The sequence below is a fragment of the Elgaria multicarinata genome, chromosome 9 (assembly GCF_023053635.1).
Source record: "Elgaria multicarinata webbii isolate HBS135686 ecotype San Diego chromosome 9, rElgMul1.1.pri, whole genome shotgun sequence".
NCBI lineage: Eukaryota > Metazoa > Chordata > Lepidosauria > Squamata > Anguidae > Elgaria > Elgaria multicarinata.
Window position 1 is genome coordinate 46,123,506 of NC_086179.1, and position 18,842 is coordinate 46,142,347.

Genomic DNA, 18,842 nt, shown 5'->3' on the forward strand with positions numbered 1-18,842 from the left:
TCGTTTGAATTAAAGGCATAAAGATTGAGGCTATTTACATACAAGAACTTTGGGGACCTGAACAAATTATTTGTCATGGTCTGATTTTTTTTTAAGCTTAGCTTAAAAAAGTACCGTATTTCTTCGATTGTAAGACGCACACTAATTTCAGTACCACCAGCAGAAAAAAACCCCTAAGACACACCCATGATTCTAAGACGCACCCCATTTTTAGAGATGTTTATATGGGGAAAAAAGTGGGTCTTAGAATCAAAGAAATAGGGTAGTTAGGAACGGCTGTACCAATATCTATATCCGTGCATATTTACAAAAGAATTGCAGTGATGCCGCCTGGGTTATAGGTAGATACCCTGTTGCAACTTCTTAAGATATGCAACTATGGGTCGTTAAAGATTTGACTGTGAGGCATATGTAATATTAAACCTTTAGTTGCTGAAAAATTGAATGAATGATACACTAATTATGACTTGTTCTTTAGAATGAGCAGATATTGAGAGACTTGTTCGCCAAGAATACACTGAATAAAAATGCAGAGCTAGAGCTTGACAGATGCAGGAGCCAGAAATTTGAGGTAGTTGAAGGTTGATGAAAGCCCACATTAAGAGCCTGATAAGTATTTTTCAAGAACTTCGTATTCTGTGACTGAATTTACTTTTCGGAATTGTGACGTTTGACTGCCACTTTTCTTATTATAAAAATAATCTGTATGTTTTGTTTAGAATATATGAAACGCAGTATGCTATCATACATTCTTGGAAATACATGTATGATTTAACAACATTTTATCAATGAGTTTTTCTCTGTACTCTAAAATTTGAGCCTTTAAAAATGTGATTTTTTTAATGTACATTCCATATTGGTTGGCAGAATGACTACCTTGTCAAAGAATTAAATGAACGAGAGAGAGACTTGGAACAAAACAGATCTGTAATAGCAAAGTTTCAATCCAAATGTAAGCAGAAATTTAATTTAAATATATGATAAAGTGTGTGATGGTTAATAGGTCAAACAAAATTAAACATGGCTGTGCTGTATTTTAAAAACCTTGTAGCATCTACATGTGATCAGTCAGTAGCTTTAAAGAGCCAAACACTGAAAATCTGTTCCCTGAATGAAAACTTGTCTGTAAAATCTCTTGCTAAAATTCATTCATTTTTAACTTGTGTTAACACTGGGTTGGATGTAGACTTAGTCATGCTTAGAGTAGACCCCCATAAATCAGTGGGGCTTAAGTTAGTCATGACTAACATGTCCCATTGATTTCAATGATTCTAAGCCATCTGAAAGAGGGGCAGTTTGAACTGGGCTCCTGTAAAGCATGGGCCCAGCTGTCTCAGCTCCTGTGTGTACCAATGCCCCCTGTTCTGGCCCTGCCACTTTGCTCCCCAGAACTCCACACATACATGGGTCCCTGTAGGGGGCACAGTAGGGCCCCTAACATCTCACCTGTCCCAGAATGCATAAATCTTCTGGGCGTGACTTAAGTCTGGATCCAACTCACTATCATTTCAAGCCTGGCTATAAAAATGCATATGAATTTGCAATTGTTCACTCCAAAGAAACCAGAAATGAACCAAATGCAATTTAATTGCAGTCAAAGAATTAGTACAAGAAAATAAGCACCTTGAACAAGGCATGAAAGAAATTCTACAAGCAATAAAGGATATGCAGAAAGATCCAGCTGTGAAAGGTGGAGAAACTGCTCTAATGATTCCTAGTCTGGAACGATTAGTAAATGTAAGTCCCTTCTTCCATTTTACGTATTTGGCTTAGTAAGCTGAATCTGTTTGACTATTAAAGGAGTTCTTTGTTGCACTATTCATTGCTTTCTGTAAATAATCTAACGAAATAAGATGATATAAATGAAATTACTGTGCTTGGAGTGAAAAGTATTCTTACTAAAAGGACTGCAGAATATTTTAAAACCGAGGCAACAGTACCTCTTGCAAACTCTCATCAGAATCCTACCAATTTTGCTTCCTCCCCAATCGTTACTAGTTTTCCAGACACTGGAGTCTTTTTCTTTTCCATCAACTGGATGACAGGTTCTTTTGAAGCAAAACTTCTACAGGAAGTGGATTAGGAAGTCATCCCCCAGTTCCTCTCTAGAGCCTGCCATTCTCCTGCCTCGGTAGTGAATGATGGCCAGTTCATGACCTTGTCTGAGGAGCTGGTTCTGGCTGGGTTTCTCCCCTTGACAGGCCAGATGGAAGAAAGGAAAGAGTCGGGTTGATGGGGCTAAGCTTGGCTCCTGGCCCTGCTGCAATCTGGCCAAGGGGATCATGAGCTGACAATGCCATGAACAGTAATCTACCTGGGTGTAGCATAGTGTCATTGAGCGGTGAATCAAGCACTCCTTAGTTTGGATCTTCTCTTTTCCATGAGCTCGCTCTCATCAGCACCATCACCTTATGGTGCTGAGCGACCCTACCAGAATTAATGCAGAGATTATATCTAGATAATATACAGAATGCATTTCAAATGCTATAAAGCAGGGATCGGCAGACTTCAGGTGTGGAATCTATTTCTTTTGTTACTAGAACCCCAAGATCCACTAGCTGAAGCCAAGTGCAAATTACTGGCTTGGAACAGGATAGAAAGCAGAGCCTAATGCAAGCTGTTGACTCAGGGAGCAGAGCCAGTTTTGCTGCACCCTATGAACCATACACTGGGACAACCTGCATATGCTGGTACAGATCCACACTTGAATTATGACCGCGGATAAAGGATTTTAACATAAAACTCTAAAACTGGCCAACAGAGCTTCACAAACACCTGGTCAAAAGTTATCAATTCATATTCATGCTTTTTATGTGATGAATACTGAAGTTGAGAGAGAAGCAATTTGCACTCAGGTAGAGGTGGCAGATGCTTTTTTCCCCTTACAATTTTAATTGGTATTATGAAATTTTGGGGAGTCAGAAATCCTTGTTCATTGTACTGCAAATCATAGAGATCTCGCTCAGTGCATTCTGATCAGTGCATTCTTCCTGTCCCTGCTCCAAGGTACTTCTCTGGCACTTCTGCAATAGGATTTTGTCATATATTTGTGTATGGGTCATGCTTCTGTAATCTTCCTTTCAATGTCAATTCTACTCATCTTGCAAATATTATGCTTGAAAATGCCAGGTTAAAAAAAAGCGCCCTACTCATATGTAGTGTTAATTGAATTTGCAAAATATTTGTTAGCAACATTAATGCAGAAATCTGAACTTTGATAATATAACTTTATGGAAACCATTTATTTTATGGTAAATGAATTGTTGACAGGCAATTGAATTAAAGAGTGCAGAAGGAACCTTTGATGCCAGCTTGCATTTGAAGGCTCAAGTTGACCAACTTACAGGACGAAATGAAGAATTAAGGAAGGAACTGAGAGAAGCTCGGAAGGAGGCTGTGAACTTTTCTAATCAGCTGGCCAAAGCAAATGCAAAGGTATGTAGGCTTACTTAGCATTTCAAAGTAGCCGCTGTAATAATAGATCAGTAGAGCTCCACATGCACAGCTGGGCCATTGGAAGGCTATTACATGTGTGGGCACCATCTCACTGGATTATGGCTGTCTGCTGTGGCCCAGAGAATGATGTTGCAAACTGTGTGCACCCAAACAGCTGCTCCACTGCCCTTCCTTGGAAGCTGTTTTTTAAAAATTTGTGGAGCTTCAAAAGCAGTCTGATTTGGTGTAGTAGATTATCTGAACTTTTTGGATTGTGACCACACTAGTTTGCAATAGATGTAGTGATATAAGTTAAGTAACACTTGAATGTTTTTCAGTGATGTGATTTTCTCATTGTTGGCTATCCTCTTACTTTTTCAGATTGCCAGTCTTGAAAATGAGATTCATTTGCTGCGACAATCAGAAGGTGCCAATATAGTATTCAAAGCAGTAAATCTTCCAGAAGGGATGGCTCCTTCTAGTGTGAACACAATCAACTCACAGAATGAATATTTAATGCACCTTCTGCAGGTAAGTCATTTTAAAGTGTGTAGCAGATACATTTTAACATGTGTTTAGCTCTGTCAAATCTATTCCTATATAGAACTTGGTAGCTTGGAAGTGGTGCAACATAAAATTCTATATGCATGGTTTCTTATTCATGGCATACCTGATCAATGGCTTTAAAATTCAAATTTAGTTTTTAAAAATTAGTTACAAACATTTTAACAATAGTTTAACAATAAGAAATTTAAGGGGAAATGAAATATAAAGAAACAAAATATGGTTAAAAGATTACATTTAAGGTAAAAATTGATATTACATTTTATAACTCTTTAATATATCTATGTAATTGTTTCATGGAAATGAGAGTGGTATTTTTTTTTAAAAAATGTGTTTGCATAATAAAATCCCTTGTAATAAAATCCAAATTCCGAAAGCACATAATCTTACAAAGGCACACAATGTCACATAACATTACATCATATATTTAATTTGAAATTTATTATTAGGAACTGGAAAATAAAGAGCAGCTATTCAAGAAATTAGAAAAAGCGGTAGAAGAATATAAAAGAAAATTTGCAGTTATCCGCCACCAGCAAGGTTTGCTATACAAAGAACATCAAAGGTATAATTACTGTTCCTGTGGATCTTTTGATTTGCTGAGAGGATAATATCTTAGATGGGGATCCAAAGGAGAATAGTTTTTCTTTACTAGGCTTACATGTAATTGTAGTTTGGGTCCAGGTTACCTGCGGGATCGCCTTCTCCCATATAGTCTGCCCCGCACACTCAGGTCCTCTGGGGTGAACTTACTTCAGTCAGCTAAAACTAGGCTGACATCAGTTTCCCAGAGGACCTTTTCTTCTGTCGCCCCCAGACTGTGGAATGGCCTGCCGGAGCAAATTCGTAAAATTAACTTTCTGTGTGATTTTAAGGCAGCTTTAAAGACTAGCCTTTTCCAGCAGGCCTATCCAGATCAATGTAAAATCATGATTTTTTAAGATGTATTGATTCCTGTTCTAATGTTGTTCCCCGCCTCGATCCAAAGGGAGAGGTGGGTAAGAAATAAATATATTATTATTTATATTTGCTGTGTGCATTGTTGTAGTTTTTAAGCTATTTAAGGGATTATATTTGTATTTGCTTTGGAGCAAAAGAACAGCAGCAAAGTCCTTCTGGTACCACTCAATTGCTCTAATTCCATTAGTCCATATTCAACCAACCTCTGCCTTGAGAAAGGTGGAAGTTCCTCGGTGCTAAAGCTGTTATTTCCATTAGTTTTTCATTTTTTGACAGTTTTTTGGACAAACAGCTTATGAATGTCTTGACCTGAACATTCAGTTTTAATGGTCCAGCTGGCATAATATGCCACTATTGATACGATAATGTGTCTTACAAACTATTCAGAAAGAAGGCTCTAAAAGTGTGTGTTGTGTGTGTAATCTTTTAAAAAATGTGGTTTTTTTTTTTTTAGTGAAAGGGAACACTGGCAAACTGCTGGTGAAAAAATACAAGAAGAAAAGAGAAAGTTGGAATTTCAAAAGGAGCAAGATGATATAAAAATAAAGGAATATTCTGTAAGTATTTTTTCTGTTTTTACTCATTTTAACAGACATCAGCATAGATGTCTGAAATAGAATAGAATGGTGAAATGGAGGAGAGTTTATGATATGTAAGATAATAAGAATAATTTGTAAGGAACTTAACTTAGTTCCTTGCTAGGAAGCATTTATGGCAATCTCCTTATGTGAGCCTTCCAACAGGAAGAGAGATTCCTCTCAAGATGCTTTATTTTTGAAAGCTTCTTAGTGGACAAAAAGAGCAATGCCCCAATTCACAATGGGAGGAAGTTGATACTCTCCATTGTTAAATCCAGTGGTGAGATCTCAGTCTCCAGGATACAAGGATGAGGAAGAGTTAAGTGTTCCTGATTTTCGTGTTACTTTCAAAATCTTGGCTTTCTAGTGTGCAAATCTGCTCCCTCCTCAATTCTGAAATAACAAGATTTTAATAATTTGGAGTATTCTAGAAAATCTACTTAGTTTTTAGTTTTTGGCTGCTGGAAATAAAGGCTGTGTTCAGACATAATGAGAAGCCTGCATGCCAGTGGAGGAGACTAAAAGCTTCTACTTTCGCTTTTAAACCAACCATAGTTCCCCAGGAACTAAAGCCAAGATTAAACAATGGTTTTAGCTACTTGCTTGTTCTCAAATGATAGTTGTAAACAAACTGTAGTTCCCCGAGTTCGGACATAATGGGGAAAACTTCATTTTAATTTTCTCATGTAGTGTGCAAAAGAGCAGGGAAGAGTGTGTGAGCCCAAGGCTTGCACTGGCTCATTCACGTGGCAGGAAACCATGGTTTCCTGTATGTCCAAACCTGACCACAATAGCATAGGATTTAGAAGAGAGAGAGCAATCAGTTCCCACTTTAATGACAGTGTATACAAGATGTGGTGGTGGAGTCTTTCTCTGTGCTCTGGAAAATGTTTTGAACATTATCTGGGGTGTGTGTGTATGTATCTAAAACATCTAGGGTTCGATCCAGGATCCACCTTTCACATAAGAAAGGAAGATCCTTCCACCAGATTTTGGGGATCCCCACACCACATTTCAACCACATTCAGCAGCTGCTCCTGACTCTCTTTATAGCATTTTCAGGGGGACTGGAGGGACTGCTGTGGGAAGGAGGGGGTGGGCTATACCATTTCTCTCAGTGCAGTTGAGCCAGTGTAAATCTGGATCCAGCCCCTATGCATTATTGAAAAGGGAACAACTCTAGACATCTATGATTGTGTGGCATTGTGAAGACGTTTGAGTTCTGAAAGTACTTTCCAAGATATTGAAACACCTCAAGCTTATAGCAGTATCGGAACTTAAATTGTTGTCATCATTTTCCACTTGTTAGAGGTCCCTACAACTTTTCTCTTGTACCATATCTTAATACAATTGTGTCCTTTCCAAGTGGGCTCTGAAAAGGCTCTGCATACGTGCCTTTAGAAGTGTTCTCAAACGACTTTTAGAAATTTTAGCTTGTGGAGCTGTCATCCATTTCTATTTCGGTTTATACTGCAGAAGTGTCAACGTACAAAGGCTTGGGTATTAAGAACAGCAAGTTCCACTCGTGCATTAAGGCTTTCTTGTCTTCTCCTGCTGCAGTTCCTTTTGCTCTCTGAAAAGCTGCTTCTGACAGTTGTGGGTGACATTTAAGAATGGTGTGGGATATGCAGGGTATTTTTTTGGTGGTGGTGGTGGTGGTGGTAGGGGGTGCAGAAATGGTGGGAAATGCACTCCCTCCCACTTTACAAGCAAGGATGACTGATTTGAACTCTGTCTCCCCCCTTCCTCATGTCACATCTCTAAGAGGTGTGAAGGTCTCCACAAAAAACATTCCCTGTGGTTCCCCCACCCCACCTAGGTTTTCAGATCTCTACACATCTCATTCTTGGTGGAGCCCCACCTCTTGGGAGCAACTCTTCAAGGAGTGACTGGGTCTCAGGGTGTTGGGAAAGGGCCATTGAATGAATGGAATTTTGGGATTAGCTGTATCCATGCCACTGTGTGTGAATGCAACACATCCTAATACTTCCATCACAGTGCCAGTAATGTTTTGAAACTCCCCACAGAGTTTATTAGATGCGCTTCAAAAGGACAGTGATGATTCTAAACGGCTATTTGCAGACTATAGTAGAAAAATAACTGTTCTGCGAGTAAATGAAAGATCAATGACAAGACAGTACACAACTTTACTTGAAATGGAGAGGCATCTTCGAAAGGAGAACGAGAAAATGAAGGCCGAATTAATGTCTATGGAGGCTGCAGTTGGAGAAAAGATTGGATGTCTGCAAAGGTTCAAGGTAAGTTTTGAATGTAATATGAGCCTTACTTATGAATTACTTGTGTGTAGGGCACTTGTGTGTTGAAGCAAAACCAGAGCCACACTACTGACCCTGACCTCAGGACTTCTGGATCAGATTATTTTTGGTCCATCTCAGTTTCGCAGGTGCGGATTTGATCAGTTTATTCTAAATATAAACTGAGTGAAAGCCTAGACCGTCCCTACTCTGACATTGTGGCTCCAGATTAGTTCAGTCCACAAGGTCTGCAAATTGGGGTTCTTTTTTCATTAACAATTTGTTTCCTTTTCTTATTTAGGAAATGGCAACCTTCAAGATAGCAGCATTGCAAAAAGTGTTGGATGACAGTGTACCTCTAAATGATCTAGAAATGGCAAATAAACAATATAATGAATTAACTGCTAAATACAGGGATATGCTACAAAAAGATAATTTGCTTGTTCAAAGAACAACTAATCTGGAGCACTTGGAGGTATTACTAATATTTGTACTTTGCAAAATTACCTGCACCCCTCCATTTAATTCCCAAGTTTGCAGTTCAGATCCAGCAGGCAGTTTGGCTTCCTATTATAGGAGGATTTGAAAGAAGAAAGGTATGTGAAATATTCACTCTTTTACTTTACCGTTGCCACCATATAACTCCATACCTTACCTCAGGTACTTAAAGAATCCAAACCAGGGTGAAACAAAACAACTTTTATTTAACTAGAAGAAAGTTCACACATTTTGTCAAACTTATGGTTTCATCTGTTTCAGAACTTAGTTGTTACAATAAACATGTCTTGTATCCTTGCCTACTCTACCCTCTAAATTTCTAATCTCACTCCTCCTGCTCTCTCTTATTCCCAAAACAATAAAACACAGACCCTACACTGATCTATCCTATACAGCAGACTAACCCCAAATCTCTCTCGCTCCCAACTGTCAACTACTAACTATCATTCCCTTTCACGCACTTGAATCCAACAGCCAATCAGTAGTCATTCCACATTCCATTCATTCACTCCTCTTCCCAACAGAATTAACTACTTACAAGCCTTACCATGAGAAGTCCAAAAAGCATTTACATCCCAGATAAATAGCATAAAGCAGTGAAACATCACACTGTCCTGTGAAAGTTACTGGCTCTAACACTAGAAGGGAGTGCCATGTAGGTGGACCTCTTCCAATGAGGGAGTACATTCTTTGGGAATGTGCCAGTGTGCTGGTGCATGCTGCTCTTTTGCTCCCACTTGGCTCCTTCTAATAGTGAGAGAGGCTAAACAACAAGGAAGCCTCCCTTTCTTTAGTGCTGCATCTGAACTAGGATCTGTGGCTTGTTGCTCTCCTAACAAGCCAGAGTCATGAGCCAAGACCAACCCCTGGCTCACGTTAAGAGAGATACCAGAAGCCAGAGATACCAGATTGATGTAATGCTAAATAAACAATGGGTGGAGACTTCTTGGTTTATTTAGCTGTTCACACTGAGATGAGGAGCCAAGCAGGAGTGATCAAACAGTGTGCACTAGCACCCTTTCTCATTCAAAATAAGCCAGAATTCTAAAGATACTGGCTTATTACGTGTGAACAGAGCCCAAATAGTCTATTGCTGCTCAAAGCTTTATTTTCATTCCAGATAATATTTAAATTAACTTGTAATTTATTTTCACATCTTGCCACATAGCATGAGAATGCATCCCTGAAACAGCAGATCGAGTCTTTAATCAAGGAACTGGAAATTACAAAAGAGAAGCTTCATACAGTTGAACAAGCTTGGGAGCAAACAACAAAACTGGGTAAGCACACATAATTATTTTATGATAACGGGATGTAAACCCATTCTGTAACCTTGTTCTGTAAACCTACTATCCTAAAACATAGAATTTAATATAATTTTAAATAAATGAGGATGTCTGCATACATTTTCCCCTTCTTACTCTGAAGTTAACAAGAGTATTGTATTAAAAACTTGGTAAGCGTCTTAAGTAGCATTCGTTTCGTGCAAACAGAAAGATTGTATATCTACTAAGAAGTAAGCTTGAACCTTATTAGGCCAACGGTGTGGAGGTTCCCCATCCCTGGTTTAATTTGTCTTATTTACAAAGAGAACCACTCTAATGTATTAGAATTACAACCTCTGTGACATTTCATGTCCGGTTTCCTGCAAGCCTGTCCAGTTCCTTCTAACTGTGATGGGAAAGGGAGGTGATAACAGCTGCATCTGAATCTTGAAGCTGTGGCACTTACTATACCATCAACAAAGTATTAGTTTGTCCAAATTTTATGAAATTTGATGGGGATTAGGGTAGTTAATAATGATTTTTTTGCCTTTTACTATGCTTAAATGATTTGGAAAACTTGAGTGTTTTTGCCTCTTCGTTCCGTAATGCTGATTTCCGATTTTCTTTCTGCATTACAGGTGTAGGAGTATGTATGTGTATAAAACTATATAAAAAAAAGCATAATATTTTTGTTGATTTTTAGGAGACAGTGCTTCAGACAAGGCCTCAAAAGCTATAACCAACAGTGAAATTGTTTCAATTTCTAAGAAAATTACTATGCTGGAAATGAAAGAACTAAATGAACGGCAGAGGGCAGAGCACTCTCAGCAAATGTACGAACAACTGCGAAACACATTAAAGCAAGCGGAAGAAAGGAATTTTGAACTAGAATCCAAGTTTGCTGAGGTTGGCTTCTGATCGTAGACATAATTTGAAGTGTAAAAAATGCAACATTGTGTTCTCTTTAATCACACTTATTTGTTAATCACCTCGGATTTTTAGAAAATAATGTCGCTTTCTGGTGATGCTTTTAGAAAAACTGCGGAATGAATCGGAAAGTATACATATAAGGCAGCCTTCCCCAGCTTGGTGGCCTCCAGATATGCTGGACTACAGCTCCAATCACAGCCAACATCCCTATTGGTCATGCTGGTCAAGGATGTTGGGAGTTGTCATCCAATAGATCTGGAGCCACTAGCTTCAGGAAGACGGATCGATATATGTAGACCTTATAACTCCTAGCATTAATTGATGTTTATCTCTGGAATCTATATTGTGCTCATTGTTGCTTCAAATGTTTAGTGTTGCTTCCTTTTGCCTTGGGCAATCAGCAGTCCTTTTGCCATTCTGGGCCTTGTTAACCCTACCTTGATAAAAGACTTGTACTGTCCTTCCTTTGCTTCTTGAAAAAATAATCTCTTCCCTCCCCACCTCCTTTTCAGGCATTCCTGAGAATATTGTCCAGAGGCTCTTTAATTGAAACTGTTCTGGTTGTCTTAAATCCACTTAATACATCTGAATTTTGACTCTTATTTTATATGGTAATGGAGTTGCTTCTGAACCCAAGTACCTTTTGCACTTGGGTTCAGAATCCAAAATTCATGCACATCTTGCTGGATATGAAGGGTGCATGTGAGTTGACAGTGCCTGTTTTCTTCTTTAAAATACACATCAGCAGAAACAGCATGTATTATAAAGGGAAATGTGCCATTTCCTTCATACTTGCACCCTTCATACCATATGCATTTCTGTGCATTATAGGCTGATCCCTTTCTCTCTCTGAGTATATAATAAGAGGCCATCAGTTTAAAAAGTGTGTCCTGTCCTACATGCTAGCACTTTCTAGCCTAATTTCCATGCTCGATACTGAAACCTCTACCGGTTTACTTCAGGGTATGCACTGGGATTGATGGTTGCCAGGATGGGCAACTCCTGGCTCTCCAGATGTTTTGGCATACAACTCCCATCAGCCCTGTCCAGCATAACTAATGGTGAGGGATCATGGGAGTTGTAGGGCAAAACATCTGGAGGGCCACAAGTTGCCCACTCCTGAGCTAAAGACTATATATGCAACCATCAATCCCAGTGCATATACTGAAGTAAACTGGTAAAGGTTTCAGTAAAGAGCATGGTAATTAGGATTAGCCAGATAGATAGTTGGAAATAAAAAGTGATATTGTGAAATGAAGGCTGACATTCTCCGCGCACGTGTACTAAGATAGTGTCTAGTCTTTTTGGCAAGGGTCTCAGAACTTGAGCCCAAAGTATATGATGGGGTGTAGTTCAGTGTGTATGTAGGCCTCTTGTACCTTAGAGTGGATTTGTCTCAAGTTTAATGAGCCAGGAAGCAGGCAGAAAGGCAGAGTAGACTCCTTATGCCATAGCAGGTGCCTATCTCATGACCCTTCCTTTATTTATTACATTTCTATACCGCCCAATAGCCGAAGCTCTCTGGGCTGTTCACAAAAATTAAAACCATAATAAAACAACCAACAGTCTGAAAACACAAATACTTTTCCTGTCCAGGAGTGTCACAGACACATGATGATGTACATTAGCCACCCATATACTGAGAAATTGTTTTGCATTGGTCAAATAACACTGCTGCATTGACATTTCAAACATATTTCCTAAATCTGCCGTATCTTAGCTTACGAAGATCAACCTTGAAGCACAGAAAGTGGAACAATTCTTGCGGGATGAACTGTCGAGCAGCGTGAGCAGAGCAGTAAGTGAGGCAGACAGGCGTCGAATTATGGATCTGGAGAAATGTGAAACGGAACTGAAGGTCGAAGTATCCAAGTAAGTTGCAAAGGGTTCGTGACACTCTGGCTGCAGCCTTGAGTGAAATGGGACAGAGCATGCTGGCAAACCTCTCTGCTAGTTTGCCTCTCCCTGCACTCACACATTAGCACTGGCAATGTTTTCACTTTCAAAAGTAACTACTCCTCATTCCCAAACTGCTTTATGTACTTGAGGAAATGTGAAGAGTAATTGGGGGATTCTTTGTAGGGCAGTCCCTTCAATGGAGACTTTGGATTGTGTGTGTACCTTCTTCTCTTTGGACTGTGGCTTCTCTTTATTTTGTACATTTCTATGCTACCCTTTAGTAAAGATATAGTGCTGTTGTGCCAAACTCAGCCACAGCTTTTTTACTGAAATTGCCACCTGCATATAGTCCCCAAACATTTCCCAGCTGTTACTAACAGAAAAAACAACTATGTACTGATTGTTAAATGTAGCTGAAATCCAGATTTTGTAAAAGTCTCAGCTGCTGTATTTAATGCAATGCAGCAAATTGCTGTCAAAGTATATCCTTGTAGTATTGAGTTTTTTCCTCCTATTTATAATGATGTATTTCAATGAGTTTATTTGTAAAGAACAGTAATCATGTGCATAAACAATACTGTTATCCTTGCATTACAACTAATGAAATGAACAGATTTCCCACTATTACTGTAAATATTCTTTACTTGTACTGCTAGGTTAAGAGAGCTTTCTGATATTGCCAAGATGCAAGTTGCTGCTTTGGAAAATCGGCAGCAATCCAGAGAGAAAGAAGTGGAATCACTTCGAATGCAAATTTTGGACTATCAGGTATGGTCCTTGCTGCTAAGACCCATAACCATTGACTTCAGTGATAAAGATAATAGGCCAAGTTCCTTTTAATATCTTCAGTTGGTTCGCCAACTACGGCCTCTCCTGGACAGGGATAGCTTGGCCACGGTGGTACAGGCATTGGTAACCTCAAGATTGGATTACTGCAACGCGCTCTATGTGGGGCTGCCCTTGAAGCTGCTCCTGAAGCTGGAGCTAGTGCAGAATGCTGCAGCTCGGCTGTTGTCTGGAGCTGCCCCTTTCCAGCATGTAACTCCTCTGCTGAGGGAACTGCACTGGCTGCCTATTCGCTACCGGGCCAAGTTTAAGGTTCTTGTACTTGTGTACAAAGCCCTAAACAACTTGGGACCAGGATACCTGAGAGAGCGCCTTCTCCCTTACCAACCTGCCCGGTCACTGAGGTCATCTGAGGGCCTGCTCCTGGTGGTTCCACCTAGATCCATCCTCCGATTGGAGTCCACCAGGGGAAGAGCCTTCAGCGTGGTGGCGCCCCTCCTGTGGAACTCCCTGCCTCTGGAGGTCAGGCAGGTTCCAACCTTGTACTCCTTTTGGCGCCTCCTGAAAACATCTTTATTCCAAGAAGCCTTTCCTTAATATGCAGCCTTGAATCTCTTTTTTTTTTTTGCTTCTTTTAAATTTTGTTTTAACTGTTTTATTCTGTTTTTATTTTCATTTTATCTTGTACACCGCTCCGAAATTTTTCAGTGGGGAGCGGTATATAAATATTCTAAATAAATAAATAAATAGCATTTGATTTTATCTTATCTGACACCTAGGCACAATCAGACGAAAAAGCACTCATTGCAAAATTACATCAGCATATTGTGGCCCTTCAGATCAGTGAGGCTACTGCTGTGGCCAAGCTAGAGGCTGCTACCTCAAAACTTCAGAAGATGGAGGTTACTAATATGCGTCTAGAGCAAAAATTGGATGACAAGGAGCAAGCGTTATATTACGCACGACTGGAGGGAAGAAACAGAGCCAAACATCTACGCCAGACTGTTCAGTCACTGCGGAGGCAATTCAGTGGTGCTTTGCCCCTGGCTCAACAGGAAAAGTTCTCCAAGACTATGATTCAGCTTCAGAACGACAAACTTAAAACTATGGATGAAGTCCAGCATGCTCAACAAGAGCGCCGGAATGCGGAGAACAGAGCACTGGAGTTGGAGATGAAATTAAAAGGCTTAGAAGAGCTAATCGCCACATTAAAGGATACAAGGGGAGCACAAAAGGTTTGAAATATACCCACGTAATTTGAATACAGCTCTGAGCATTGTTTTTATATGCAATCTGAGTTGAGCCCTGCCTCAGACCAAGTTTTGGATATTTCCACCCCCCTTCATTTTTAATGCCTTGATTAAGACAATTCTACCTCGATTTCTTCCTTATGTTACTTTATGTTGGCTAGTGCTTGAGGCAGTGCAATGTTACACAGGCTTCTTGATTCCCTGGCTGTTACTTTCATGTCTCTTAAAGCAAGCTGTGAGTCTTTATGTCCTACTACCACCTTTTTGCTTTATAAGTTCATAAGAAGAGCCATCCTGGATGAGACCTAAGGTCTATCTTGTCCAGCCTTTTGTTCCCAGTCACCAACCACCTGCCTGTGAGAAATCCACAAGGAGGACATGGGTGCAATAGCATCCCCTATCAATGTTCTCCAGCATTCTGATACTGGAAGTAGCATATAGCCACCAGGACTAGTAGCCTTATCTCTTGTCTGGCCATTTCCATACTTGGGATGACACATGCTAGTTGAGCTGTCTGTCTTGGGTCTCTGCTTTTATTTCACAAATCTAAATACCTCATCTGGACTGATTTTAGCTGACAGGATAGGAATTTATTAATAAATGGGGGGGCAACACAATTTGCAGTGTATTCTTGGTATGCATGTGTTACTTGAGCCTATGACTGCGGGAATAGGAGGGGAAAAGTTACCATCAAGGACAGCATTCCTGCATTTTTTAAATAAAAAAATAACTCTTAAATGTGCAGCCAGATGTTGGGTCCTTTTGACTGGGGATCCAAACCAGCCTCTGACCAGCAATATTAACAGTACACCATAGAACAGGGCTCCTGTAAACTTCTCTTTCTCTTAGCACTGTTCTCTAACCAGCATTAGGGGTATAAGGGTGAACTATCCTGCAGGGATGTTTATGCTGCTGTCTCAGCTCAACCTGCAATGTGAGGATAAAAGCAATGGACAGAACTGCAGAGTTGAAGTAGTGTCTGCTTCAGCCTATTACCTGAAGTGCAGTAGGGGGTCTAATAGTCCTGATCAACACTGCAGGGGTGTGGTAAACGACTTGCAGCCTGACCTGCAGTATTAAGTATGAACTACACCTGAGGGCTCTTATAAGCCACTCTCCCCCAATCATAGCCCCTTCCAAACTGCAATATGGCCAATGAACTACATTTGCTTTGGAATGTGCATTGGCAGGTGCTCTTTTTTAAAAAAATGTTTTTCACTAATTTAGAATTGAGTTGGAAAGAGCTGCTTCTCTTTGCTGCTACCTTTTGGGGGTTATTGGGCTAACTGAATGGACAAACTGGTGCCTAATCCCAGCTATATAGGAATTTCTGAATTGGTATTTCTAGGCAGCTCTTACTTTCCTTCCTGGGGACATTTTAAAATAGTTTCTCAATTTGAAGCAGGAAATGCTTTATCCAGACAATGAAAGGGCTCTCTCTTTACCTTTTTTGTTATTTATTATTTATTTATTTATTTATTTATTTATTTATTTATTTTTGCATTTATATCCTGCCTTTTTTCCACCAAGGAACCCAAGGCGGTGTATATAATCCTCCTCCTCTCCATTTCTATCCTCACAACAACCACCCTGTGAAGTATTTTGGGCTGAGAGTCTGTGATGGCCAAAAGTCACCCAGTGGTTTTCCATGGCCGAGTGGGGACTAGAACCTGGATCTCCTGACTCCCAGTCCAACACTCTAATCACTACACCACACTGGCTCCTTCTTTCTTTCTTTCTTTCTTTGGGTTCTCAGGTTTTTCCAGATTTATTTGGGTTTCTGCAAAGGTTGGAGTCTGCAGATGCCTCTGACTCATGCATCAGTATATAATTGTAAGAACTCTGCCCTGAAGTTCAGAAACAGAATATACGATGTAGTTGTGGTCCTCGGGGTTTAAATAATGATTGATGTTTGGTACTTTGACTACAAAAAAAAGCGTGTGTGTTGAATTCTCTTGCTGTTAATGTTCCACCATTTGCATTATCTTGTATTCATCATTATATGAGAACTCATCTTGTTAATTCGGATCAAAAAGAAAAAAAGCACATTAAATGTGTGCTGGTGCTTTCACTAATGCATCAGTGCTTCCTGACTGTTATTTTTTGAACCACAGCTCCTTGCATTTCAGAGTTTTGGCTTGTTGGGTGGCACATGGATTGCTTTTGAAGAGTAGGGCTCAGAAGCACCACTGTACATTCCATCTTGATCTCAGCATTAGTTTATTCCTGTGAATCTCAACTGCTATGAGAATGTGTCTATAATCCTTTTGGTGCACTCTTGCCTACCAAACCTCCCCTTACAATGAGCTGGGTAGTCCTTAAAGTGCCATAGTAGTTTTCACTGCAACAGGTGCTCTACTAGAATTGGTATAGCTAGGTCCTTAAATTACTGTGGAGATTTGAACAGTTGTTGTATATTATCAGGTGATTGAATGGCATATGAGAATGGAAGAACTTCGGCTTCAGGAGCTCAGACTGAACCGTGAATTAGCCAAGAAAAAGGAAGAGATTAAATATTTGAACAATATTCTTTCCGAATATGAGCACACAATCAATAACCTGGAAGAAGAACTTGTACAGCAGAGCAAGGTACTGATAAACATATGGTATTATACTATTGTAGGTTTTTTTAAGGAAATAATAATAATAATAATAATTTAATGATGCTGCAAGGAGCGAATAATCCAAGAGAGCATGGATTCTTGCTCCAAAGTTGAACGAACTGCCACACCCAAACCTCTACCAGGCTCATGCTGGCAGGGCAAGAATGAGGGAGGAGAATTATATCTGTATTCCCACTTTTTGTTTATCTTTTCTTTTTTGAGATATTTCCATCCAATTGCAAACTATAAGAGGAAAATTATTTTACATTTACTGGCGTAAATCTCTCCCGTTTCCCCCAGCCACCACCAATGTAGAGGGTGTATTTGGAGATTGGGAAGGCTTTAAATCCTGACAATCCAAAACTTCTCTTAATCCGCCTCCTTTTTACTTCTGTATTCACCCTTCGAGAGGAAGATCTGAGCAATCCTATGGCCCTTGGGACACGCTTCCAGCAGCTTTAAGATTTCAGTCTTAGTCTTACATATTATTTTCTTGCATCCAGGATTAAAGCTGCGTCATTGTGATATCTTTGTGTTGGTCTCAGATGGTTTGACGTAACAGTCTTATTAAATTTGTCCAACCTCGTAGTTCCACGAGGAGCGGCAGATGGCCTGGGATCAAAGAGAAGTAGAATTAGAACGTCAGCTTGACATATATGACCGTCAGCAGAAGGACATATTAAGTACAGCTCAGAAGGTACTTAGGATGATTTTATTTGAATGGTATGATGTATTGTGCAGGGACTGTGGGGAGTGAACAGTATATTTTGTAGAAACACTTTTTAAGAAAAAGCATTGATTCTTTGAAGGGCAGGATATTGACCAAAAGTTGAAAGTGCTTTAGTTCTAGATCTGTAACAAATAGTGCCTCTTTTGTTATGAATCATCCTGATGATATATGCGAGATGTGTGTGAGAGAAGTATTGGGCAGACCCTGCAGTTGGTAAGGATATAGAACAACGTTCCCCATCCCGCTGCCCTCCAGATGTTTGAGATTACAAGTCCCAGCATTACTGACCATAGGACATACTAACTTGCAATGATGGGAGTTGCAGTCCAACACCTTTGGAGGGCACCAGGTTGGGGAAGGGCTGCTCCGAACAAAAACCGAGAAGTTGTTGTCATCAGTTTTTGACTACCCCACAGTCACCTCTGCATATCATATTCTTCATCCTGTCCTCATGGTTTTTCTGCTTTGGGAGAATGAGAATTATCCCAAAGAATTCTCATTCTCCGTAGGGAGGATGTGGCATTAAGACTTGTGAGCCTTAACTCCCAATTTCCCTGCTTTTTGGTGCTTGGTTGAAAACAGTAGAACCTTAATGTTATTTTGTAAACAGTAGGTTTTTTGTTTAACGAATTAGCATTTGTTGTAGTAATCAGAAAGGGAGCCAACCTTTTTTGTTTTGTTTTCTCCTCTGCAGTTTGATGAAGCCACGGGATCGGTTCCTGACCCCAATTTGCCCATTCCACATCAGCTTGAGCAAGCTCTAAGGAAAATCAGAGAACATATCCGAACAATCCTGGAAATGCAGGCCACCTGCAAATCTTTAGAAGAGGTAATTGGACTGGTCTGATAACAGAATCGTATGCTTTTAATGATTTTAGGAGTGTATTTCAGAGAGAGAGATTGAGCACTGTGTGGGCCAGCCTGTGAGTATACAGGAAATTTCCTTTTTCTCTTACTAAGTACAAACCTAAATACTTAAAATATACTTTTCCTGCTTTAAAGTATTGTAACCATAAAGCTTTAATTGGGAGAGCTTTAGTTGAAACTATATTTATTAGCTTTATCAGGTTTTTATAAGTGAAACAGGGA

The 18,842-nt window shown here is 39.8% G+C and overlaps 1 protein-coding gene across 1 annotated transcript in view; it reads left to right on the forward strand.

Moving 5' to 3' along the window:
• The window catches only part of CEP290 (centrosomal protein 290), a 63,988-nt gene that overhangs the window by 20,262 nt on the left and 24,884 nt on the right, over positions 1–18,842 (forward strand). The window contains exons 19-35 of the mRNA XM_063133814.1: positions 479–571; positions 868–952; positions 1,595–1,737; positions 3,271–3,435; positions 3,817–3,966; positions 4,449–4,564; positions 5,414–5,516; positions 7,565–7,795; positions 8,094–8,267; positions 9,459–9,570; positions 10,259–10,461; positions 12,206–12,357; positions 13,041–13,152; positions 13,950–14,405; positions 16,845–17,009; positions 17,613–17,720; positions 18,448–18,582. Coding sequence (XP_062989884.1) covers positions 479–571; positions 868–952; positions 1,595–1,737; positions 3,271–3,435; positions 3,817–3,966; positions 4,449–4,564; positions 5,414–5,516; positions 7,565–7,795; positions 8,094–8,267; positions 9,459–9,570; positions 10,259–10,461; positions 12,206–12,357; positions 13,041–13,152; positions 13,950–14,405; positions 16,845–17,009; positions 17,613–17,720; positions 18,448–18,582 — 2,703 coding nt within the window. The remainder of the gene's footprint in view (positions 1–478; positions 572–867; positions 953–1,594; positions 1,738–3,270; positions 3,436–3,816; positions 3,967–4,448; positions 4,565–5,413; positions 5,517–7,564; positions 7,796–8,093; positions 8,268–9,458; positions 9,571–10,258; positions 10,462–12,205; positions 12,358–13,040; positions 13,153–13,949; positions 14,406–16,844; positions 17,010–17,612; positions 17,721–18,447; positions 18,583–18,842) is intronic.